Below are 26,554 nucleotides of genomic sequence, written 5' to 3' on the forward strand. Positions count from 1 at the left end.
CACACACACACACACACACACACACACCGAAAGCACAAACATTCCCACGTGATGATGGAGTTTGCTCCCTCCCTCCGTCGGCGCACAATAGCGCGCTGGTTCACCTCCACCTCAACTCGCGCACATTGGCTATGTGGACGTGGAGTCTCAACTCGGCCAGGACTCAGGTGCGGTTTCGGAAAATTTTCCACCTTAAAGACGCTTCTGGGGCTAAACCTCCACTGGAGTACGGTCACTGTTCGGTTTCCTTCGTGCGCACAATGGAGAAGTGAACGGGTTTTTCTTCCTGCAAATGGGAATTAAGTGCGCGCCTCCAACTCGGGCTCCCTTTCCTCCTCAGTGACTCTGCTGTCGCTGTCTCGCAACATGCCGGAGCGAATAAGTATCTCGGACTTTGTGGTCCTCACAAACGAGGATTTGTCTTCGCCGGGGACTTCAAGTTTCCAATCCAAAATGAGCGACTGTCGGAACACAGTTTCAGCTGTGGAGGAGGTGAGAGTGCTGGAGGGAGACATGCACACTGATCTGTTGTTTACCTGTCCACATACCGCATGCATGGCACAGCCAAGGCTGAAGGAGAGGGGATCCAGACTCACCTGTAGGCCAGCTTACCTTTCCTCAGTGACTGGGCAGTATTTAAGTTAAAAATAAGGTTAAGTGCTGTTGAATTGAACTGTGATACCCACATGTGCTACTGTTATTTAGTCCACTCTATCTATGTGAATGAGCTTCATGATACTCTACCCAACTGCACAGTGTTCATCAGTGATCCTACTCTGTAACTCTAACATCTAATGCAGGATTCAGTGCAGAACTGGACTGGATCACATTAGATTTGGAAGCTAATGAAAGTGAAAGAGTGGATGAACTAGGCGTTATGCTTCATGGCTGCTTGTCAGTGTTTGCTCTCTGTGCGTGGTGAGTGCAGCTGTACAGTCCTGACTTATCTAAATGTTAGTATTTATAGTGGTTTAATACAAGTTGACCTAGTTCAGCACTGAAGTAAAGGTTGGATGAGGTAATGCAACATCAGAGTTTACTTGGTCTCCTCTTTCATTACATGGGAGTCTTGGATGAGGCCCACAGCAGTCATGACACTAAGAAGTGGTCCTTTGACACATTCAACTCTTGTTTTTGTGAGTGTCAGCGCACATGTGCATGTTTGCCCGTGCGTGTGAGCATGTCCGTGAAGGCCACATTGGTCATTTTGTCTGTTTGAACTGGTCTCTTTTGAGATCTGTGTGTGTGTGTGTGTGTGTGTGTGTGTGTGTGTGTGTGTGTGTGTGTGCGTGTGCCCATTTGTGTTTGTTTGGAATCTGTTCCCCCAAAGCTCTTTGACCAAACGAGGAAGCAGAGGGAGGCTACCCTGAACTGAGCCATAAAACAAATAATCCAAGTGTGCACACAAGTTGTTCATGACTTGTCCCCCGTCCTTGTGACAAAACATTATGGTCAAGCACTTTCCATAACCGTTTTCCAGTGGATCTCACATGAAGTCAGTGAAGTCAGTTAGATCTGTATTATTTGTAAAGACTTGTAAGGAGAACAGCTTTGGATAGCTGTTTGATGTATTGATCTCAGGCTAATGTCCTTACTTATGGCCATGACACTGTAGAAAATACATAGCTGGAATAGCTGCTTCGGGGAGGGTCATGCTGGAATCCTACACATGTGACAAAGACAGACAGACAGACAGACAGGCACACACAGATGTAAATGCAACAGTCCCTTTATAGATCTATGGTTATTATGTTTAGTCTGCTCAGCAGGAACCGGCTAGATTAATGGCTTGGATAATGTGTGGGCATGTGTGCGGTTTACAGAATCAGACACTATTTACACACACTTGGCTGCTTGTTGCTTATTAGTTCTGATTAGAGGCAACAATAAAAGGAGAAAGACTTAAGGGTTGGTTTCATTTCCTTTAGTTATACGATATAAGGGAGTCTGTGTTGGTTGTTTTTTAAGAACAAATGTAAAGTTTTGTTGAAATGTGTGTGTCACCCGGCCTAGTTAATGTGGTAAATAAGGATCAGATATCTGTTAGTCATTAAATAAATGCTTTGGTATTGCTCCGACATACACACACCCTGACAGCAGGTGTACACAACCCTGCACACATACAGACACAAAATAAGCCCTGTAGTTTCATCACACAAGCACACTTATGGGTGGAGCTCCTTGCCCTCTTCTGAAGGGATGTGTGTGTTGTTCTTTGACAGTTTATTGCATTTTCACAAAATTCAGCAAACACAACCTGTTTCGTTGACCTGCACCACCTTATTTGTACTATTTACCCATTCTGCCAACCATCTTACAAAGCAGAGGAAACCGCATCAGCAGTGAGCAACTCCCATATCCCGTCTCCACTAAATCACTTTCCCATTCATTGTCGGCAGAGTCACATTACATATCGCCTTTTAATTAGTGAAATAAGGGAGCTTAGGGAGTGGACTTGACCAGGAAAGACTGGGGCGTGTAGAAAACACTATCTAACAAGGCAGAGGCTCTGTTAAGTCTGTGTTACTGGCTCATTAAAACTATTTCTGGTGGCATGTAGGTGGAGTGCCACATGTCTAGCATGGTGAAACAAGTCGCCTATATAAGGAGAATAAACAGGATGTAGTTTATTATGGTTTGGAAGAGACTGATCAGTGAATCAGAGTCTGTTTGTATCTGTATTCACATAGTGTGTTACATTTATCAGAAAATAACCCAGTGTGATCATAACATGGGGAAGCGACAGACTGGTAAAATAAATGTGATGACATAATCTGGAAATCTACATGACTATGTAACACAGACAGTTGTCTTGCTGGCAACTGCTGAGTCAATGTTCACCTTAGTCACACACCGTGAGAAAACTAGGTGCCGTGTAACTGAATGGGCGCACACGCACAACGTATTACTACAAACACTGAGAACAATAACGCAAACACATCAGCACAATTGAGGACTAATGTTTACATCCAAGAAAGTTTCTAAGAATGAGCCAGAAAATAAAAAGGGGGAAGCCTTGAATGATTTAGGTTTGACAATAAGAGGATATACTGTAGACTGTATTGTAAAACTACAGACATTAGACAGTTATCATAGGTTTCCCTGTACTCCTTATACTGATGTAGTGATCTGCTGGGGTAACAAGTCCAACCAGTACTACTTTGTAAAAGTTACATTGGATGTTACAGGATTTTTGTATCAATGTGAAGAAGTTAACTTGCTTAAACTTATTTGTTTAGTTTAGTTTATCAGACCCAGTTTCTCAATTTGATTTCCAGAAATCGTCCAATTATTATTTTCCTCTTAACACCCACCCCAAGGTTGAAGACATAGTCAAGTGCCAAATATTAATTTTATTCTTGATTTTTAATTTCACACAGTTGTCTTTGTCTTATTGTCTTGTGTTGCAGTCTCTGGAGATGGACCACACAACTCTGCAGAGGATGAAGAAGATGATCAAAGCTATACATACATCTGGACTCTGTAAGTTTCAGTCCATAACACACTATAGTCTGGTTCATACAGTACATTACACGTGTACGAAAACAATCCCATCTCAAGGTATGCCTGCTAGCTTGTAGTGGTAGTTTGCAACTGATTTTAAGATGTAGATCAGTCTCTACTGTGGCAGGATGATCTGTGCAGTGCATAGGGGAGTCTGTATACTATAATTCACTGTACAAGCCTGCTCAGATGACATCATCAGGTCCATGTGGGTAGTGGTGTTTATGAGTGAGGCCCCTTGTTCTGAGACCAGGGTGCGTGGGATGATAGGTGATTGTGTTTACATATACAGAGAGCTTATGGTTTTGTGATGTATTTGTCTGTCATTGTTAAGGTAAACGCTATTTGCAGCTTAGGCAACAACAAAATAGTCAGTGTGCAGTGACCTAGCAGAACCATAGGGTCACTGAGTAGCTGTCTTGTGTGGGGGGGGAGATTTCAGTCACCACAACTTGCCATCGAATCTCTCACAAGTGACGCAAGACGTGAGTGTTCGCCTCACAAATGGTGCGAAACAGATGAAGTGCATAACATATCCTGTAGTTGTTTTTCCTCTTCTCACTTACGAGTCTGCTTCTCATTTCAAGGCTTCAACTCATAGTTTTTAGTAAAAATGAGTCACAGAGACAGCTGCTCAGAATTAGGCAACCAGATCCAGATATCGGCGCTAAAGCATCTGAAGACAAGTGCTCCATCATTATTTTCTATCCACTCACCTCTGTTTTCTTCACAATAAGTAGAAGCATCTGGGTTACTTCCAGTAATGTGGTGATAGGAGCACCACCAACACTCAGTTTAACCCTTTATGTTGCTGAACCCCTCACTTAGTCCTGATGTTAAGTGACAGTCTGACTCACCATGCTTACAGGCACAAACTCCCACTCTTTCCCCATGCTGTTCTGATGGCCTGTGTCACACATACAAACACACACACACACACACACGGTCTGATGTTCTCTTATTTCGTTCTCTATTCCCATAAACCTCTAAGTACCACTTTTCTGCCAAGACTCTGAGGCCTGTGAGTCTGTGTGTGTTCTGGAAGAGTAGTGAAAATGTTGCTGTGCTGGTATGTGTTAGTTAAAGGTCAAATGTAAAATCACCCTCTGAGCTTCTTTGTGACTCAGCTGTTTGCTGTTTAATAGATTAATGAATTGTCTTTGTTATAACACTTTTTTAATGACCATGCAGCCACAAAGGCTCAGTTGTCCTGTTTCCCCTAGATTTTCACCCTGCAATATGTCTACTTTCTTTGCTTAAATCACAATTCAGCTTTTATTCAAAATGTTCCATTTTTGCATTTGATCCATCTAGTAGTCTGTTTCCAGCTACAGTCGGTTCACACAAGTAGAAACCAGAGCAAAATAAATAAGCATATGGTACTCATTCTATACATATATTTTTGCTTATGTCAGTATAGCCCGGGTATTCTTGGGGACTTCTACAGATGTCTGGATCATGTGTTTTTTGCTACTTCTTAAAATTGTGCTGAGCCCACAACTTCAACAAATAACCTTAATGCTTAGATTGCATAATGTCAACAAGATATTTTTACATTACTGCGCTGAACAGTGGTTCATGAGGTAGCGGCATTTGCTGACTAAAAAATGACGACTTCCATGGCATGAACTGTAACCTGTGTTTATTTGACGTCTTCCTCTAAGCCTCACTTTGAACGAGCTGTAGGGTAAAACCTTGATGAGTACAATGGTAACTGAAGTGATGCCAGTTGGAGTGTAGATCCTTTTTTCCATCTGCTTATTTCAACATGAATTCAACAGAGTGAGAGCCCTCAAAGGTCATGACCCTTAGCAAAGTGACCTACAAGCCCCAGAGAAACATGAGTTTCTACATGCTTGCCTGTCTCCTGTGCTCCATGATAGGTGGAAACCACTACTAATTTATCCCACATGCTTGTCTTGTTGAAATACTCTCACTAGGCAAGTTAGTCTGCCTTGTTTAGATTTGCTGCACATCTAACCCAAGCCTGAATAATTGTTAACTTCCTATGTCTATACTCTCTGTGTGCTGTTTTTCAGCTCATGTGGACAATAAGGAGCAATATATAGAGGTGCTAGAGAACCTGGGAAATAGCCATCTCACTCAGGACAACAACGAAGTTTCCACGGGCTTTCTCAACCTAGCTGTCTTCACTAGAGAGGTCACAGCTCTCTTCAAAAATCTGGTAAGGAAAGAGGAGAAGAGTGAAGCAGAAAATGGGAAGGGAAAGGGGAGGTTTCCTCAAATTAGCTGTCTTTGTTAGACATCCCATATACACAAAATATGGTGAGGACTGAGGGAAGAGAAATGGAAAATAAAGACACAACAAAAAGAGGAATGAGAAACTGGACGCTTTCGTGGCTATAAAACCCCTACATGACGAAATGTCTGGAAGGAAGATATACTGCAAATCTGTCCCTGTGAGATAGTTGTTTGTGTGTGCGAGTGCATGTTTATTATGCCAGAACAAAAAGTGTGTATGTGCCCGGGAAATAGGTTTTCAACTACTGCATATTTGCATCTTTTGCCTGCGCAATATGGGACAGTGTGAAGCCCTCCCACTGATATTTTCTGTGGCGATGATAATTCATCCCAGACACACACACACACACACACACACACACACACACACACACACACACACACACACACACACACACACACACACACACACACACTATCTGATACACTCCCACACGTGTCAGTCGAGGCCTTACAGGTCAGACTGGGCCTCATAGATGTAGAAGGAAGTTGATCCAAAAGACTAACAGGAGGGTGATTTAAAGAATTACACTGCAAAATCAACCTGAGTGTGTCCCTTGATGTCACATGTGAGTAATTGCTACTTGTTCCACAGTCTCAGTGTGTGTATACAGACATTGATTAATAGGTACATTCATTGCATGTTGACACTGGGGGTTGGTATTTCCCCATGTCATAACTACATTATCTGCAAGTTACCTCAACTGTTGAACCAGGCCTCTATGTCAGTATATCAAGGCCAGCTCAGCAGGGGAAGCTCGTGGATAATATTTATGTTAAGAGCAGGGTTGAGCTTGGCTGTAATCCACCAGGATCCATGGAGAGGTTGAAGAGACATTTACAAACTGATTGTGTAAATTTGAACAGTGACATGTGGACATGAGGCGATGAGAATAAAGAACAAATTTATTTGCATGGAGTAATTGCTGTTAATTATTTATTACTGTAAAGTGCAACCTGTTTAGGTGATTCATTCTCACCAGCTCTACAGTTCAGTTTATCTTCTCTCTGTCCATAAATCTTAGATAAATCCCAGCTTCTACTTTCTCTTAACTTTCCTCAACACTCCATTAAAGACATTGCGTCATACTCCCCCTTGGATCCAAAAATCTTAATGGTGCTAAATGTTGTCCACTATTTTCTACTATGACTCACCGGTTCAAAATGACTGAATCATCATGTTTTTAGGGTTTCCACACTCATTCCCAGAAATGTCAGCCCATAGGGAGGTACAGTAAAAGTGTGTGTGACTGTTTGCTTGTGCTGCAGGAGATAAGGGTCATGCATGATATAGTAAATTCAAGCTTTCTTTATTCATTTTCTCTGCTTTTGCATATTTATAGGTGCAAAACCTTAACAACATCATGGCGTTCCCTTTGGAGAATGTGCTGAAGTCAGAGCTCCGGGACAGCAGACTAGTGAGTGTAGATTTTACATTCATTCAGTATCGATACAATTTCTGCTTTGTGTAGTGCTACCGAAATCCTGTTCTGCCAGATAACAGACTAATTATTATAGTGAGTAATCATGTCTCTGTGCATCAACTGTCTGGCTCCACCCATTCAAATAATAACAAATATAATAAGCATTAACATTCTGCTTCACCTGACTGTACAGGGACTGTAAACCACTTATGATGCTATTTTATTAAAGATATAAAATCATACTGATACGTCTGCCTATCAGGCAGTATGCAGTAACCCTTCTGTGCTGACAATAAAACATCTACTCTTCGTTGTCTTTGTTTTTACTACAGGAACTCAAGAAACAGATGGAGAAGAGCTGGAAGGAGTACGACATAAAAATGTAATTGTCCACACTCTCTCACCGCAGCACTGTTTGGTTAAAGTCCAGCGTCTCAGCTTTAAGTCTCATTGCTTTTCCGACTAAAAACCCAAGGAGAATCGTGTCACACATTTATGGTTCTTGCTAATATTTCACCAGGTCACACAAGTGTAACATCAGAGTTTAATAAGAGGATAGTTCATTCCCCACGGCCATTCTCATATTGTATTACTCTGAAATAAAGCTGAGGCACTTGCACTTTGCAGCCATGATTTGATCTTGTTCGGATGGTGGTTGAAAGTGTTTTATACTGTTGTAAAGAGATTTTACCTCTCCTGTATTGTCTTTCATCCACCCTCCCTTCTCTATGATGGAGAAAGATAAAAACTTTAGTGGAAAACGTTCACTCTATGTAGCAGGAAAGAGTCAGCTAACATGGAAATGAGTTAATCATTACAGATAAAGTTGACAAACTGTGGATATATATGAATTCTAACATTTTCCTTGTTTTTTCCCCTCATCAGAGGGAAGCTAGAGAAGGAGAGGAAGGAGAAGACCAGGCAGCTGGGGCTGATCAGAATAGACGGATCAGACGGAGGGGAGGACATGGAAAGAGAGAGGAGAACATTTCAGCTGCAAATGTGTGAGGTGAGGGAGTAGTGCCAAAAAATACCAGGCTTTTGACAGACTTTTCACATACCTGAGGTAAGCTTGATTTAGTTTACATGGTTGGTTTGGCTAGTGCATTCCATACCCCATCCACAATCCACTGTATGGTCAGGGTTAATCCCTTTTGTGTCTCTGGTGGAAAAAAAAAGTGTTTTAGAAAAGCAAACAATAATTAAATTGGTTAACTGTTAAAACTGGAGGAAACTGTTGTGAAATTCACTGACAGTGCATACAGGTTATACAGTCTGAGCTGCTAGTGCACTTGTAGTTGGAGAAAACCCTGAGGAGAAAAGTGGTCTAACCCTGACTGAGGCCAGCTGTTGAGACAAAGGAGGAGTAGCAGTGAAAATGGAATTTCCACTTGATGCAAGCTGTTTCTTTCCTCCTCCAGGATGGAAATTATTCACAATAAAGCCCTCACTATGTATGTGATGTTTATATTTTTGAATAAAGGCTTTTGTTAGCTGCTGTAAACAGAGTTCACCGACTGGCCGGAGTGCTGTCAGAAAGCAAATGACCTTTGAGACAATACAGAGCAGAGTCCTAGACAGCAAACAGCCACACAATAAAAAACATGCTCAAAACAGAGGTGTAGTCCTGGATTATGTTGACTGAAATATAATAGCTACATGCCTAGTTTTTATATTCAGTTGTGATGGGTTTTGACTTTTAGCTAATATTGTGTATCTGTGTTTTTCATACTTTCTGTGTTTTTTTTTTTTTTTCAGTATCTTTTGAAGATCCAGGAGCTGAAGGTGCGTCAGGGCCCTGATCTTCTCCAGAGCCTCATCAAATATTTCCAGGCCCAGCTCAGGTCAGTCTCATTCAACATCAACTTTGCTATTTTTGACTCATAGTCAGTTTATTCTATGTGTGTAATACGCAGATTAAGAAAAATATTCTCAGTGTAAAGAACAGATGGATTTGATTTGAGCTACAGGTGTTCAGTGAGGGCTTTTGTATAATAGTTGAGGTTTTTTGGTTTTCACTTGCTTTTACAAGCTATTTCTGTTGTTACCCATTAAGCCATTTTAATCATACAGGTAGTTTATACAAGGTAACACAAGTTGCTTATACAGCTTTCAGTATGTAATATTTTCATTGGTGTCAGTTAGAGTGTTTGGACTCAAGTAGTTTCACAACTCAGCATTTTTTTCTTTGTCTGCTCTCAGTTTCTTTCAGGATGGCCTGAAAGCTGCAGAGAATCTCACTCCATTCATTGAAAAGCTTGCTGCTTCTATGTACACGGTAATAGCAGCTTAGTCATGATTTCAGAAAAATATTTTTTATTAAAAGGGCATAGTTCAGTCTTTGTGCTAGTTTCTGTTGCCCTGATACACTGAAGCCGATGTTCCTTAATTTACCCAGAAACGGGTACAACTGTGTCTAAGTAGGTGTTTAACGGTCTTTCGCAATAGCCCTCTTCCAAACCTACCTCAGCTGAACCCAGAAACAGAAACCAAAAATCCATTCCCACAAATTTCCAAAACCTGAAATGAAAAGCTTTACTCATTTTCATGCACACCTATTTCTCCAACCACTCCAACTGGTTTGGTTTCCAGTCTGCATAAAATTGGTCTTGTTTTATTTTCTGGATAGAGCACTGGAAACAAACTATTAACCGTGCTGGGAACGTTAGAGGTTTTTCTGGTTCGCCATGTGCAGAACACTGACCCGCTCAGACATGCCAGATCTCAGCCTGAAGAAGGAAAGACTCTATGTTAGGGTTCCCTGGAAAAATAGGATTTTTCAATTAAACAGCTATGATGCATACAAGAATGATCACTCTGTTGCTTTAGTATTAAAAGTAAAGGACTGGGACTACACCCACTCCAGTGCAAAGCTCTGTTTTGCATTATTTAGACCATTGCACAAAGCTCTGATGTATTGTCACTCCACACCCAAATCTTGGTGCACATGCATGTGAGCCAATGAAAACGGAAAACAAAAAAACATGCTCATTTTTAAACAAATGGTACTTTTTATTACTGCAATTGAATAAACTGAGTTCTGCGATTGCTGTGTATATTGAAGGTGCGTCAGGACCAGGACGAGGAGGTGAAACAGCTCACTCAGTTGAGAGATTCTCTCAGGATACTTCTCCAAGTGGAGGGGAAAGAGGTATTTCTATTCATAATACAGTTTATTATCCACATTAGATATAATGTGTCTGCCATATGAGTTTATATGAGTATGAGATCTTCAGTGATACTGTGATATCAGTGGGTCAGTAAGGTCTAGTGGCAGACTGTTTAATTTGCTAGTTGATCTGATTACTTTGTGTTGGGAATGATCTGCATGGGCTGAATGAAACCTTTGAAGTTAAGTTCCAACTCCCTGTTTGTATCCCAGGAGTGCCTGAACAGGAAGAACTCTGGCGGTGGGTATAGTATACACCAACCTCAGGGCAACAAGAAGTATGGGACGGAGAAATCTGGCTTCCTGCTCAAGAAGAGTGACGGGTTTGTAAAAGCATCCACTATAGTGTGCAAATATCACATAACAAGCAGCTGTAATACAAGTGTTGTATAAGAACTGACAATATTGGAGTTAATGATGCAAAATGTGAACAGCATTTATATATACACATTAACGTCAAACTGTGCTGTAAACATTATACATCATAAGTAAAGTGTACTGGTTCATACACGGCAGAAAGTGTTTTTCTCTAAATTCTACATGTTTATATTCTACAAATGAAACAAATCACTAACACCATCAATGGCAGTAATGATTCGAGCTGTGCAAGGAGTAAGCAAAGAAGGCATGAGGAAAAATGGAAGGAAACTCGGGCTTTGTCTGGCCCAGCTGGTCTTCATTATTTTGAGATGAAGATTCAAGCAGGGGCCCCTCCCGTGGAAGTTATTGGCAGACTCGCTCAGTGAGCTGATCCAACTTTTGTGTCATGCACACGCTCGCGCACATATACACATATACACAGACCTAGATGATTGTGTGATAAGGGAGAGGGGATGTGGTTCAGTAGGGCAAATGGGAGACAGAGGAGAGTAAACTTTTCCTCAGGCCACTGACACAAAACAGAAGACATTTGCCGCCATTTGACATAATTCAGTCAAGATAATGAAAACGGAAAGTAGTCAAGCACTGTGAACAGAAGAAAACTAAGCTGGCTAAACACATTATTCATTATAACTCCAACCAAGCATACACAGTGATTAACCGCACAAGCTGATAATTGTTATATTAATATGGTGATGTATGTTTGATTATTGTTTAACTGTGCTTTTTTTTTTCTTTTGGCATTTCTTTGTGTAGGATCAGGAAAGTGTGGCAGAAGAGAAAATGTGGAGTCAAATTTGGCTACCTGACCATTTCCCACAGTACGGTGAGGACACATGGGCCACATTATCAGCTTTATTATGTCCAGTTTTTTAGGGCTTACTGACATAAGCTCATGTGTTGTTTTTTTTTCTTCAGATCAATCGACCACCAGCCAAGTTGAACCTACTGACCTGTCAGGTGCGACCAAACCCGGACGACAGAAGGATCTTTGACCTGATCACTAGTAGGTTCACTCCTAAGCTTTGACTCTACTTTCAACATGTGCAACCTTACCTTCAGCTGTGTGCAATGAATAGAAAGCATGAGTAGAAAAGCACATCAGATCATGTTTATTGAAATAATTACACTTTCACGTCATTACTGTGACCTGAAAGGGGGGGTGATTGTGTGTGTCATGCTTGTTTGAAGCCAGTATTAGTCATGCGAAATGTGTTTCCACTATCCTGTGCATAGTGCAGCTTTTGCACCCTCCTCACTCCATCTTCTATTGAGTAATTTATTTTTTCAACATCCACTGACATTGCCTAACCACCATCTCTTTCTCTATAGACAATCGAACATACCATTTCCAGGCAGAAGATGAGCAGGAATGTGTGATGTAAGCATTGAATAAATCTTCGACTTCATGACACACATTACGTGTGCATTTTTTCCTTGTGTAAACAATGTATTACGTTACATTATTTCAGCTTCGAACTACACATGAAAGAAGCAAGAAACATGAAAGTTTTAAAAAGCTTCACTCAGAAAGTAGAAATGAATTAACATGAAATGTAAATATGGAGGAGTATGCAGTCTGGTCCTGTATGTAGAGAAGGGCAATTATGGCTGGCAATGGAGAAAAAGAGCAAAATAAGAAGATACAGGAAGAAGAAACTGTCCTGAGAGAAACCCCCTGGCCCAGCTGGTGTTGGGCGGGTCTTCTCTTTCTAGCCACAGACTGCAAGTAAAGGAACTTTTTGTGTTGTGATGTGGTGTTGGATGAGGGTTTTCTGTCCCCTGCTCTCCCCCTGTGTGTGGGCCCCCAGGCAGATTCTTTGATGCAATGTGCTGAGGGAAATGGAAATGATTTATACAAAATAATACTGGAGCCTGAGAAATGAAAGACATAGAGCTCATGCTCTGGTTGGTGGAGAACTCATAAAATTGAGAAAGTAAGAGTGATGATGACTTATCATTGGACAACTTAGAAAAAAACACATGCAAAACACATGGTGGGCTACTTTTGATCTCCAGAGAGAGACAGAAATGATCAATCCTTTGGTTTGTTTTGGTGCCAACTGTATGTTTTTCTGTATTTCAGCTGGATGTCTGTGCTGCAGAACAGCAAGGAGGAGGCCCTGAACACAGCACTGGGAGGAGACCAGCTCCACGTCCAGGACAGTGGGCTCCAGGAACTTTCCAGAGCCATCATCGCAGAGCTTCGACACATGCCTGGCAACGAGGCCTGTGCTGACTGCGGGGCTCCAGGTCAGCCAGTCATTGCTGTTGATGATAGTTGAGGAATTAAATGTTCTGAGCTTTACATAAGTCACAAATAATGATTGTTATGATTTTAAGCAGTTTGAGTGATTCATGTTTCTAACATCTATCGTCTTTTTGCTCTGTGTGTCTCAGATCCAACATGGCTGTCAACAAATCTGGGCATCCTGACCTGTATAGAGTGCTCTGGTATCCACAGAGAGTTGGGCGTCCACTACTCCAGGATCCAGTCTCTGACTCTGGACCTGCTAAGCACCTCAGAGCTTCTGGTACATAACACACATGGAAACCGTCAGGATTTCCTAATTACGGACATTATGTAACTGTCTGCCTTTCACTAAAATTCCTTTATGTCACATCTTTGTGGCTGCATTGTGTGTCTCTCTAGTTGGCTGTCAGTATTGGCAACACCAGATTTAATGACATCATGGAGGCCTGCCTCCCAAATGACTCCGTCAAACCACTGCCACAAAGTGACATGTAGGTTCCTGATCTCATTTAACCCAGAAATCTAATTATTCATATTATTATAGTCGTTGTAGTTTTAATTAACTAAACTAAATTATTTTTTTACAACCAGGAATGCCAGAAAGGAGTACATTGTGGCAAAATATGTGGACCGTCGTTACGTCCTACGTAGAGAAGAAGCAGATCCCAGCCGACTGTATGAAGCTGTGAAAAGTCGTGACCTCGTTTCTCTTCTGCAGCTCTACTCTGAAGGAGCCGACTTGGCCAAACCACTTGTGCTGCCTGACGGACAGGTGAATATACAACTGCAAGGGGGATTTCCACACCAGCATTTCCTTCTAAATTGTCTCCTTTTAGGGTGCATGAATGAATCTTGAAACCATCATTCCCACAATTGTCAGGCATGTAGCCTGAATGACAGCTTCACCCTGACAGACCCGCCCACCTTGCTTGTTTTAAGCTACAGCACACAGTACATTTTGACAGTTTTTAAAAACAACTGTGTTCCTTTCTCTTCAGAACTGTGGTTGAAATGGCTAGAAAGAGAATACAATCGCCTGGTGTTAAAATAACACAGACAGTGGTGTGAGGATAGTTACAGTATGCAAAGTATGTGTTAATTGTCTTCTTGTGTAGCATGGCTTATGTGGGTGGGTAATCAGAGTCCCTCCCATCTCTTTTGACCTATAATCTAGACATTCCCTCCCTATTTTCTCTTCATCCTCTCATCTTGTTTTTCCTCACATCTGCTGCCTCTCTGACACCTCTTCTTCTTTCTTATGACATTCTCTCCCCCCCCCCACTATACACTTTCTACTCTGCATTAGCAAGCTGTGTGACATGGCTGGTTCCGCTTTGAGTGTGTGTGTGTGCGTTTGTGTGCATGTTTGTTTGTGTTGGTTAGTCCTCGTTTATTGTTTCAGCTTTTAGGTCAGAGCTCACGTCTCGTGAGAACATGTGAGACAAGCTTGTTGAATTACACATGTGCGTCTCCGTCTGTGTGATCCTCCTTTTCACTTCGCATAGATAGATAGTGCTTATAGCTGTAGGGACGATTTCACTCTTTGAACACAGACATAAGTCGTTGCACCAACAAACCCAACAATGTGGCCTCTTTAGACCTCTGACAGTGACCTTGAGTGAGAACGCTTTGTGTCTCACACTCTGAAGGGGTCAAACGCTTTGCCTAATTAGTTCTTTTCTTCCTGTTTAAGGAGACCAAAGAGACAGCTCTGCACCTTGGGGTGCGTCTAGAGGAACAAAGCTCTCTGTCGCTGGTTGATTTCCTATGCCAGAACAGGTCAGGCACTGACAAATAGTAAAATATGATTCATATTTCCTTAGCATGGTGAAGATTAAGTTCTTGATATGTTTTGTTAGACTTAATTACATTACTTAACACCATCTATCTATCTGTATGGTCACTCTAGCAACTGTCTGGAAAAGAGAACCGCAGAAGGAAACACACCTCTTCACTACAGCGTCCTGTATCACAAGACTGAGTCTCTTAAGTTAATGCTAAAAGCAAAGGCAAAACTACAAAAAGGTACTTATACTGCACTGTATTTACATTACTTCACTGCCGTGCAATAGGTAAATGCTTGCATAATAAAAAAGAAAAATTTATTTTATCCTGTAGTGAACTCAGCAGGAGAAACGGCCCTCGATATTGCACGGAGACTGCAACACACGCACTGTGTCGAGCTGGTGAGACCTTCAATTTTACTTCCAAGTTTTGATTCATATATTCAAAGAACACACACAGTTAGGAAGTAGGTAAAACCAAGGAATCAAGTTGCAACATTAAAAAACCCACCAGAAATTCAGCACCAAAATCAAAACAAGGCAACTTCCACAGCTGGAAATACTACCTTAAAATAACTCCCTGTGCAGCAAAGCTCAGCAAAGGACCCAGTCCCAGGACAAGGAATCATATCCTCATCAGGTCCCATTGTGTATCACATATAAAACAGTTTTATTTTCTTACCGGCCATCTGCCCTGTGTTGTAATATCCTGTTTGATTGTGCATGTCTTTGTTTTATAAGCTTCACAATGAAATTGCCTCCCAATTCATTCCTTTTACTGACTGGCAGCACTGTTGAGCTGCTTTGGGGTTTACCTCTTGTTGCATTTAGATTTGATGTGGTTCTGGACTATTATTATTTATTATTATTATTATCATATTATTTTCAAAGGTTATTTCATTTAACTCCTTTATTCTTATTTTTCCATTGTTTTATTATTTGAGTTTCTGAAACACCCACTGAAACATGAAATGCAAGAACAGCCAAGAAATAGAAACTTTTTACTACTGTTTAGGTAGGAGTATTGAGTGTTTGTGCTGATGCGTTTTAGTTGGAACTGGCCCAAGCTGAGAAGTTTAACTCCCAGATCCATGTGGAGTTCATGTGGGAGACACAGTCTCAGGAGTTCTACGACAGTGAGGATGACCTGGATGAGAAGGTAAACAACACACACCCATGTGGCTGATCACATTACTGACTTTCAGTCTCCAATATAAAAACTGCAACAGAGTTTGGAGGTTTTTCCACTTTATCCTACACTAATGTGGAAAAGATTATTAAAAAAAATGGATGAGTAACTGCAGATATTAACCTTTTCTTTTTTTCCCAGGTGAGCCCACTACCGAAAAATCGTTCTCCACTGTTCAACAATGGAGGAGGTGGAACTTCCTTTGCCCAGTGGAATGTGGGTAATGGTGCCCATGCTGGTACAAAAAGCAGGCCTTGTCAGACCTATGAGAATCTAGACTTCCCATACAGAAATTCTCCTGCCAACAGTGCCCCCTTATCAGGACCACCACCACTGCCAGCTAAATCCATCCAAAGAGGTGAGCTTAAAATAGATTTACATTTACCTGCAGTAATGCCACCGAATAAATAATCAGTCGTAGATTCTATTGTACTGTGTCTGCATGAGTTCAGTATTAACATATAAGTTAACCTATTTATTGAACCAGTGATTTTCTTTTGCTCACAGGTCGATCTGACCCCCAGATTTCAGTCACAGTACAAGAAGGAAACCCCATTCCAAGACGCTGCTCTAACCCGGCCTCCCACTCAACCAGTCCCCGGATACAAGCCAGACAAAGTCCTCCTTCGCCCAACACAGAGAGCATAGGACAAAGTGGGAGATCTCCAAGGTCTCCACAGGGGCAACGGGGTCTGCTCAGGAGGCAGAAGCAGACCTGGGAGGGCCAACCTGGTGCTAGTTCTGGATCCCAAAGCAGTGTCACGCAGACATCCTCTCAGGGCCACGTGGGACCTGTCAGGTAAGACAGACTGCTACATGTTTACACCTTTCTATTGATAGAATTATGTAAACATGATAGTGTTAAGCGTACACATGATCAAGGAAAATTATGTCTAAAAATTACGTTTAAATATCTCTATTTCCTAAAACCACCTGTATGATAAGCTTTAATAGTATTCAAGTGAAAATTATTATTCAGTTATCCGTAGTTTTGCAGCATTTATAATTCCACAGACTTACTTCTGCATCATTTTGTAGTTCAGAGAAGACCACATCATATCGTAGGACCAGCAGTGGAGGAGGCAACCAGGGGAAATGTGGTGTGACATCTCCCAGCTGTATAGGCAGCCAGGAGGAGCTGTACTGCAGTTTAACGGGGAATAATCCGAGCTTTACCCCAGCCCCTGCTCCAGCACCATCATCCTCACCTACTGTGTCCTCTGCCCATCGACCTCGCAGGAATGCTATGGTACAACCACGTTTTTTGTATTTACACTGTTATACCATAGTCACAGTCTATAATTTGAGAAGAATTTATTTTTGTCTAGAGAGAATAACACCTGAGATTTTACTGTCAAACATTTTATGGTGGCACATTGAGAAATAAATCACATCTTCTGTAGCCTTCTGGCAGCAGGCCCCCTCAGAAGCGTGTCAAGGCATTAGTGGACTGCAGAGCAGTCAGTTCTGAGCAGCTCGCCTTTTTCAAAGACGAGGTTATTGTGGTCACGGGCACCACTGACTCCCACTGGTGGGTAAGTGCAACTACAACTCTCACTCCATTCATTGTTTAAGAATGTAATATTATTGTTATAATATATTGTTTAAGAATGTAATATTCAAGTAAACCCTTTCACTTTCTTCATACTTTGTCAAATAAACGATACATATTGACACAGTAAAAACATGCCATAGTACATTGAGGCACAGTCCTGTCTGTCAAGGATGATGAATTTTATGTCAGGTGTCTACAACACATAGTGTGATGTGACTATTTTCTAAAGCTGCTATATAAGACTTATATAATGTGTCCATATAATTTAAAGGTCATTCTTTATACTTACAGGTTGGTCACATAGATGGGGACCCACACAGGAGTGGGACCTTTCCTGTCAACTATGTACACAAACTGACAGACTGAGGGCACATGGAAATGTGGAAGTACTGTATGGTGTCATACTAGAACAACTCAACCAGCATGGGATGCTTTCGGGAACCTTTCTGTCATCACAAAGTGGATTTTTATTTTCCTGAGAGGGCTCGAGTTTTCCTCGAGTCTAACCAAGACCTGAGTCTTTGAGCAAGTTAAGAACATTTTAAGGATGTTTTAGCCAATAGATACCAGAGAATATAAATTACACTGATTTATACCTTTTAATATTTACTTATCTTGGAAACCAACAGCTCACAAAGCATTTCATTATAAGGATGATATTTTCATGTTGGTTTGTGAAACACTCTAAATAGGTACGAATTCATAGAAACTGCTCTAATCAGCGATGACATGGAATACTGGAGATGTTCAAATTGTCTATGCTAATCAAGGACCTGTACCTAGAGGCAAAACCGACCTGCAGGGGAAAAAACTCTTTAAGGCACTTTAAACTCTGCAGCTGCTTTTTATTCTGAATGGAAACTGTCTAGTCTTTTAAATCATAGTGTCTAGAGAGATGCAAGTTTAAAACCTGCCCAGTGTTTGTTGCAGCTTGCCATGGGACTCTAAAAGTGGCTTTGTGCCTGCCAGTCTGTCTCCAACAAAACGCCAGGCGTCTGAGTGGCCTAAGGAGGTATCTGAAACTTAAGCTCAGCCTTCTTGTCTCTGGGCATAGCTCACTGCCTGCATAGAGAGTGAAGGATACAGTTTCTTTTGGCTCCAGGCATCTGTCTCTGGAGAACCTGGAACAACAACTGTGTGTTAGAAGAAAGAACTGGGTCTTCTACCAGGAATTGGCACTTACAGATACCTTGTTAGTAACAGCATCCCAGTGCAGTAATTTGTTCAGTAAACACACACTTACTTACTGTAGGCATGAGGGTATCATTGGAGACGTACAAAAGCACACTTGCACTTACTGTACACACAGATGAACGTCCAGGATTTAGGAGTCCTTAGGAAAGAAAGGAGGGCTCAGATGTAATTGCTCCATTTTGTTCACAGCAGTATCACACAATTTGTTGTACATAAAAATGTCCACTGATGTACAGTGTAAATATCACGTTTTCCAATATGTTATGCATTATATACAGTTGTATAATTACCGATAGTGTTAATTCATGTTGCTAATTTGATGTCTTGTGTTTTGTTTGGTTGGTTGTCTGTGGCTGTTAGGGAGGAGAACAAAAGGGAATAGTCACAATTGCATAATCAGCGTTCGGAACGGATCCTGTCCCACTAAAGTGAAAACAATGACACTGGTGAGCAAAGGTGTGCAGACAGAAGGTGTTCACTCCCTTTGAATCATTTCTGAGTGTTAACTAAAAGCTAGTTAGACTGTTTTGCTTGCCACTGTTTCTGCTGTCGTGTTCTTGTTATGGTTACATTTGACAGCTAAGGAACTGTCAAATGTAAACATTAGTAAATTGGGATTATATACACATGTCTAATAAAGTGCCATACAGGCTTTTGTAGTGATAATTAGGTGATATCTTTGTCTTGTATAAGCTGATTGGTACTGGGTTCCTCATTCTCAGTACAAGCAGCACACATTGCTTTAATTATTTAGGGAGTGTGGGCGCATAAAACCTGCCTCCTAGGAATGTCCTATATACAATGATTTGTGACAGGGCTTTAGTGCCCATTACTTCCTACCCGACACTTATTAATCTCAGAATGCTGGAAAACAAAGTGCTTATTGTTAGTTTTGAATCAAATGGATTAATATTTAACTAGAAAAGCAGATTTTTTTAAATAACATCAGATTGATCAGAAAGACAGTGTAGTTAATGTTGTAAATGATTAGCTGTTTTTCTAATGGTATATCAACAAAGGGATACAGATACCCATTCTTAGCAAACATTAGTCCGGTGCTCCAATGACGTGCTGTGTTGGCTAATGCAAGTTTATCATTTTAAAAGGCTAACTGGATACTAAAAAAACCCTTTTGTTTTCATGGAAAACAAGGAAATCCCTGAGTGACCACAGCTTTTGAGTGGTAGTATACGGTACTGTCCTTAGTGTACCTTCCTGATTTAACAACCTGCAGACTAAAGTTAAATTTATGTACATAAACCTGACATTTACTCTTGTACTCTTCATAACCAACAAAAGCTAAATCTCAGCACCTATCTCTCATGGCAGTTTTCCTGCAGCCCTCCATCCGTTTTGCTCTATCCTGGCGTTACTTAGCCCTGACCCTCTGTCCCAAAGCCAGGATAATGAAATTGCAAACTTCCACTTACATAACCAGCCACCTCACTAACAGCCAGGATAATGATGCTGTGCCACAACCTATTTGCCTCTGACAACTGAGTAGCCCATATACATTTGCCTATATGTTCCCAGGCCTGTTTTTATTTGCTAATGTATTCTAAGACATACATATTTATTGCCTAATACCCTCACTATGTACAATATAATGTAATGTAATAGATACATGGTAAAATATAATAGTAATTCATGAAATGCAGAGTAAAGCCTGCTCTAATCTCTAGATTTATATCTCTCCCAGATGGAATAGAAGTGTGGCTTAGGCCATGTCACTTTTGCATGCATCAGGGTGTGTAATCTCCAAAAATAAAATAGAGGATGTTTTAACTTTTAATAGCCCAGATATTGACATCTGCTGGTCTAAAACCCATCTACACGGATTATTCCTTTCATTAAGTGAGCAAGAGCAAAAAACGCTTAATGCATCTTTACAAATCCTGTCTTGCAAAAATGAGCAAAATGGGGGATGTATTACCTGTAAGTTTGCCGTGTCCATCTGAATGCAGGACTATCCAACCATAATTTGCCTAAATCAGGCAAATTAATTGAATTATATAAGTAGTTAGTGACAAAATGAGATGTTAAATGTTTTTTTTTTTACTTTCATGTGTTTTTACATCACAAAGCTGTTTTCTGCTGATTTCACACTACTGTGTAGATCCCACCTGAGATGGAACATGTGCTGTTAGCAGTTTCCAGTAGAAAACAGCTGTGACCATTTAGGACTCAGACTCTCCAGCCTAAGACAAGAACAAAAGAGCAAGTCATTTCTCTGCAACAGTATAGTTAATTTATTTGAATAATCCAGCGTATGTACAAAACCTGATAATGCTTAAAATGAAATCTATCATTTCATATTTACTAGTCTTGTAGTTCTATGGTCAAGTAAATGTCAAGTATCAAGAAGATGAAATAAGTGGTAAGAAATTTAAGCATAAAACAGAACATTCTTCCACTGTGCAGCAAAAAAAGCAAAAGCCTTTTCAGTAGTAGTACTAGTAGATCATAAAGGTTTGGGGACAATCAACTTTCAATCCAGCAGATTTTTAACTCACTTTGAAAAGATAAATGTCTTTTCTGTGAACAAGTCAAAACTATTGGCATTAAGGCGATGTAACTATGTAAGTAGCTGTTTCATTCACCATTTGGAATTGAAAGCAAACTGTCTCCAAATGTGCCGCAAATCAAAGTTAAACGTGAGTTAACATTCATACATAAGTAGATTACAGTGTACAGATCTCAAAGGAAGGTATTATCATACTGTGAATAAAGATTATTAACACTCGATTTAAGGGAAACAAAGTCCGTAGCATAATTCTACAGAAGAGAAATACTAACCATACCACACCATCACATAAACACAAAATATTAAAACAATCAGAGGCTAAATAAATATCAGAAAGGTGGCTTTGGACCTGTGCTTAGCCAGCATTTGTTGTCAGTAAAGGGCTGTGATAGCTGTAGCTGTAGTTTCCAATTCTCCAGAACTTTGTGATTTGGATTTTAGGGTTAAAATCTCTTGTAGCAAATTAATCTGACCCTAAATATAATTCCGTGGACAGGAAGAGAATACAAGAGGATTTAGTGCCAATCACAGGTTCAAACAAGGTAGATGTGACTGTATGTTATATTCAGTGTTCAGGAAAACAACAGAAACACTTGAGTAACAAATAACAATACATTCATTCTGCAAGTGGGCCCAGAGGTCTTTGGGAAAAGTAGTCTTTTTCATTCATGAAAACACACAAGTGTATAGTCCCACAACATTTTTTTTTTTTTAAACTTCTGACCAGTTAATAATGTTTCTGGATAAGGGTTATGATGGTCATGAGCTGACCAGTTTACCATCACCTTCTTCATTAGTATCATCACTGTCATTATCCTGCCAATGCACAACATTGCATAAGGCATATTAAAAAAAACAATATATAGGTCAGCTATACATTCAGTTATAACTCTACTATAAACTACATAGGACCGTGAATACATGGTTAAGGCCTACGAGATCATTTTCTCTGCACAAGCATTCTGCTGGCAACTGTCTTAGCTGAAGATTGTTTGGTATAGATGTGCTCAAAGATGTGGAATGACTATAGCAAGTTAAATCAACATTCAATGATAAGGTCATCACACCTATCAGAAACCTGAAAGCAGTAACATTGAATCTGTAACCTTTTCTTTCCTTAAAGGGGTATTCCAGTGATTTGGTGCTTTTTGTCCCACAATGCAGTTGGTCAGAGTCACTCATTAAACCTGCCTGCTTCTTAACTCCAGACTTTTTTCACACCTTTTTTTCTTTAGTTTATTAGTCAGGTTTTCAATTAATCAAGGTTACTTTTTCTAAATGATTTCCTTCTGTCACAGAGGACATTTTACAACTGTTTTCATAGAAGTGGTGCTATTGATGAAAAGTACTTTCCAATTTAAAATCAGTGGAGTGTCCCTTTAAGTGCACTCTCTGTAAACATTAGCAAACTGACCGTATAAGCCCTTGCAGAACAAAACCTAAGCTAACCTGTGGCCTCGTTATTAATGATCTGCATCAACTGTCATTATTAAATACATGCATTTAGGCCTTGCGACTAACTTCACATACATCATGTTTGCCCAGTGAGTCCCTGATACAGGCAGCCTATTCACAGGCAGCAGTGCATCATTGTCTGCCCTTATTAACACAGTCATTCCTAATACATCTTGAATGATGCAGCAACATGTCACCTAAGGAAGAAATCAAATTTAAAAGTCTGAAAAAAGTGCACCTGATGACTTCATGGAAACCCAACACTGAGAAATGACACAGTCAACACATGTGCCTCTCTCCTAAACACCCTTGCTGCTTTGTTCTTTACTCCCAATGCCTTTTCATTCTTTTGTAAAGTAGCACACACCAACATGCACTCAAATCCCTGCACATGCTTTTTCTAACAAATGCTGACATCGAATGCCAGCTTCTCTGTCCTAACCTTTAAAATGCCAAAAATAGATATCCCTGGTGTATTGACTTCCTACAAAGAAGAAGCAAGGGATTGGTGGAATAGAAATACGAGAGATATGCAGTCATTCCTTAATCCGAAGAGCAATTAGCGTAAATAAAAAAAGAATTAGGCCTAAAACTAGAGAAATCTATATGTAGAAATTAGGTCATCCACTATATATGGGACTTCTGTGGAGGATGCATTGAGGATTACAACAGAACAAGCAGTTCTGTCTTCAACATACACACCCTGAATGAAAACATGTTGTCTAACGACCTTATATGTCTCAAAAACAAGATATCAGTGAAGCCGTTACTGTGAACAATACACTATACTGGTGTCGTTCAAAAGGGCAAAACTGCAAGTCTACATACAGTAAATTGCCAAAGTTACATACAGCACCACGAAACAATCAGCAAACAGTGACGGTCTACCTTAGCTATGCATGCACGGCTTAACATAAATGTAACCCTTAATCATCAAATAAATGAGCAGGTTCACAAGCTTGAATCAGTATTACTTTAGACTATAGGCTGATCTAATGCAGCGCCGTTCCTAAATCCTTCTGATGGATTCTACAGCTGTCTAGTAGTGTTATAGTTACAGTGCTCTGCTGGATAGGTTTTGTGAAAGTACATTTTGGATTGAGAGACGAGTTGTTGCTAGGTGACAGAGGCCACAGGTGGAATTGTCCCAGCGTTAGCTCCTCTCTTTATGTAGTGCTGCCGAAAGCAGGGGCTGTGGAAGTGGACGAGTAGCTGTGGACAATGCAAGGCACATTTCCAGTAGTCTGTTGTGCCAGCCATCTAAATTCCACACTGTGTGTATGTTTCTTTTTCCTTTTTCTGAACTCCTTTCTACATGTCCTGACTCTTTACAGCATCCTTAGTGTTACATAAGAGTGCAGCAGTCCCTACCGTACTGTAGCAACTCTCCTCCTCATTCACTGCCCTTCTGTTCTAATAGGCTGGTGAAGCAGAGAGTTCAACGCTTCCCTCATTCTCCTCATCTCTTTATCTTTCCCCTCTTATTCTCTCATCTTAATGGTCTGAAAAAGATTAACGTTACATAATCCGCATTGACTTTTCAATCACTGCTGCATAAGTGAAGACAGCAGAACTCCTGCTATCTCACAACCTGAACGTCTCTTCCCCACATCACCTGAAAAATGACTCATCTATGCACCACCATGGATAAACAATCTCTCCCAAGTGCAACACTTCACCAAACTGAAAGCAGCAAAGTATCTCTGAAGACAATTATGAGATAATGACATCCTGTACACATTGCACTGGCTTGATTGGTTTGCTAGAATGTTCTCTGAAATGCACAGGAAAAGAATCTCCTTACTAGCATTTGGGATTAGTGTAGGCACTCTAAAGACCTGGAGGACCAGCCTCAGGATACAAGCGCAGAAGAGTGGAAGCTGGATAGCAGCCATGTCAATGAGTGATAGCTAAAGAATGTCAGTCTATCCTATCCTGTTTATGTAAAGCTCATTTCTAAAGCAATGGTGAAAATGCAAGCCTCTAGTGTCTTATTTGAGCTTTACAGGCCAGGGGAGGCACGTGCGTAGTCCGAGCATGGAGGAGAAGACAATGGTGGGTCGATGTTTCTTGAACTTCAGGCCTTTCTTCAGTCGTTGGCTGTTCTCGGCCACATACAGCTCCCCCTGCTGTGCTGCACTAGATATCCGTGACACCAACTCCCCATGAATCACCACTTCCTGCTCTGACCGCACAAAGACCTCCCTGAGCTCCTCCAGCCGTCGCTCCATCTCTCTGATGACACGCTGACGCTCCTCTACCTCCAGGAGGCGCCGCCGAGCTGCCTCAAACTCCATGCTGGAGCTTGGGGTGACAAGCTTGGACGAGGGGGCCGTGGCAGAAGTGGATGGAGGCTCAGAACCGGCTAGCAGAGCCCCTGTCACTCGTCTGAAGTCTCCCATGGAAATGGAGCGCCTCGTGGCTGGAGATGCCAGCGCCAGGAGAGCAGAGGCAGATGTAGAAGTTGACATGGCTAATGGAGGAAGAAGAGGAGATGATGACAACAGAGAAGGTGAATCTGGTGTGTGGAGATCAGAATGTGGATCCATGTTTTGAATAGCTGCTGCCATGTCCTCGGTTGTGTCCTCATCGTGGGATTCTGTGCTTCTTTGTCTTCCCTCCATAGCCATGATCAAGTAGTGCTACTGCCCTCGTTGCAGTTGATGTTTTTACTCTGTCTTCTGGTGTCAGAGCAGAGAGCAGCCGAGCAGAGAGTGCAGAGATGTGCAGTGATGCAGCCTGGGAACTGTTCCATTCATTAATAAGAAATCTGAGCCAAGCTTGTGCTGTCTCTGCATCCGAGTGGTTGTGCTGGGGAGGAGTTTGCTGGCAGCTCATTGGCTGCTGAAGTCATGAGCATGTCAGCTGATGATTGGGCAACCTGCCTCTGTGCTGCTGATGCTGGCAGGCTGTCGTGTCCTTTGCTTGAGTGTTTTGCTTCGTCGTCGTCATCATCATCATCATCTGGAGCTTTGCTTTGATCAGCTCTGCTCAGTCAAGCGAGGCAGAGTGAGGCAAGAGTTGCAGAAGCATCTGGCCCCACTCCTGTTTGCTGATGCAGCTTGGCTCACTTTCTCTTCCTCCAGCCTCACTGCTGCCATCCCTCTTACCAGCTGGTCTCTCCATTTCTCTCTTTCTTTTCTCAGATGGTTGCCCATAGCAACACCATCACGACATCAGATGGCAAAAGCAGGAGGGAGGGGTTGATGCTCCAGTTTTTCTCTCCTTTTATCACCTAGCTGCACAATGTTGTCACCATTTCCCGGTACTCATTCTTCCCCACACACACACACCCCCTCTGTTGACCCATTTGACAGCTCGCAGCTTTCCTGCAAACTACACATCTTCAGTTTAACCAAAAAGCATGCAAAAGAATGGGCGGCAACACACACACACACACACACAGAAATGTTAACTACATTGTTGTCATCATGTTTGCTCATTTTTTAGCAAGCAATGGAGAAGCACAAAAAATAGAGCACTATACTATATTAACTTTAAACTAAAAAAAAAAAAAAACATTTTGCGTTGTATCTACAATTTATATAACAATACTAACATATTTAGCCCAAAACATGTCAAAATATCATTCTCCATATCAAAAACATGTGTTTGCAGAAACATGCATCTGTATTTTCTCTCCAATTACTCTTGAATACAAATATTTCACTACCAAAGTATTAACTTTGTAGCAGGCAAAGCATGAACCAAATGATCCAAGCATTTTTCCAAAGGTATCCAATAGTTATTACTTTTAAGAACCAGTTATGTAGAAAAACAAAAAGAGACCAAAAAAACAAAAAAAAAAAAAAAAAGTGATTTTAACACTCACAAATCCTTGTAGTCTTAATAATCCTGG

At 41.1% G+C, this 26,554-nt stretch overlaps 2 protein-coding genes across 3 annotated transcripts; one reads left to right on the top strand and one right to left on the bottom strand.

The window, feature by feature from the left end:
* The first annotated feature begins 83 nt into the window (after positions 1-83).
* On the top strand, positions 84-19,382 carry asap3 (ArfGAP with SH3 domain, ankyrin repeat and PH domain 3). Of its 2 annotated transcripts, none has more exons than XM_026339613.1 (26): positions 84-492; positions 3,411-3,483; positions 5,544-5,689; positions 7,110-7,184; positions 7,523-7,572; positions 8,076-8,199; positions 8,949-9,034; positions 9,393-9,468; positions 10,255-10,341; positions 10,573-10,682; positions 11,497-11,566; positions 11,659-11,746; positions 12,073-12,121; positions 12,827-12,993; positions 13,141-13,274; positions 13,394-13,485; positions 13,586-13,766; positions 14,688-14,773; positions 14,904-15,019; positions 15,113-15,180; positions 15,830-15,937; positions 16,109-16,325; positions 16,475-16,766; positions 17,006-17,216; positions 17,371-17,502; positions 17,814-19,382. In XM_026339613.1, exons 1-26 carry the CDS (start codon positions 367-369, stop codon positions 17,886-17,888), a joined length of 3,039 nt encoding a protein of 1,012 aa, XP_026195398.1. In that variant the 5' UTR covers positions 84-366; the 3' UTR covers positions 17,889-19,382. The 2 variants fall into 2 exon arrangements, with proteins under 2 accessions (XP_026195398.1, XP_026195399.1); XM_026339614.1 differs by having other exon boundaries at positions 17,371-17,498.
* Positions 18,381-26,340, bottom strand: LOC113148118 (syntaxin-4-like). Its single transcript, XM_026339615.1, has 2 exons — positions 20,840-26,340; positions 18,381-20,701 (listed from the first exon to the last, which is right to left on the bottom strand). The coding sequence occupies exon 1, from the start codon at positions 25,323-25,325 to the stop codon at positions 24,687-24,689; it is 639 nt and encodes a 212-aa protein (XP_026195400.1). The 5' UTR covers positions 25,326-26,340; the 3' UTR covers positions 18,381-20,701; positions 20,840-24,686.
* Between the last annotated feature and the right edge of the window lie 214 nt (positions 26,341-26,554).

The sequence above is a fragment of the Anabas testudineus genome, chromosome 22, assembly GCF_900324465.2.
Source record: "Anabas testudineus chromosome 22, fAnaTes1.2, whole genome shotgun sequence".
Classification (NCBI taxonomy): domain Eukaryota; kingdom Metazoa; phylum Chordata; class Actinopteri; order Anabantiformes; family Anabantidae; genus Anabas; species Anabas testudineus.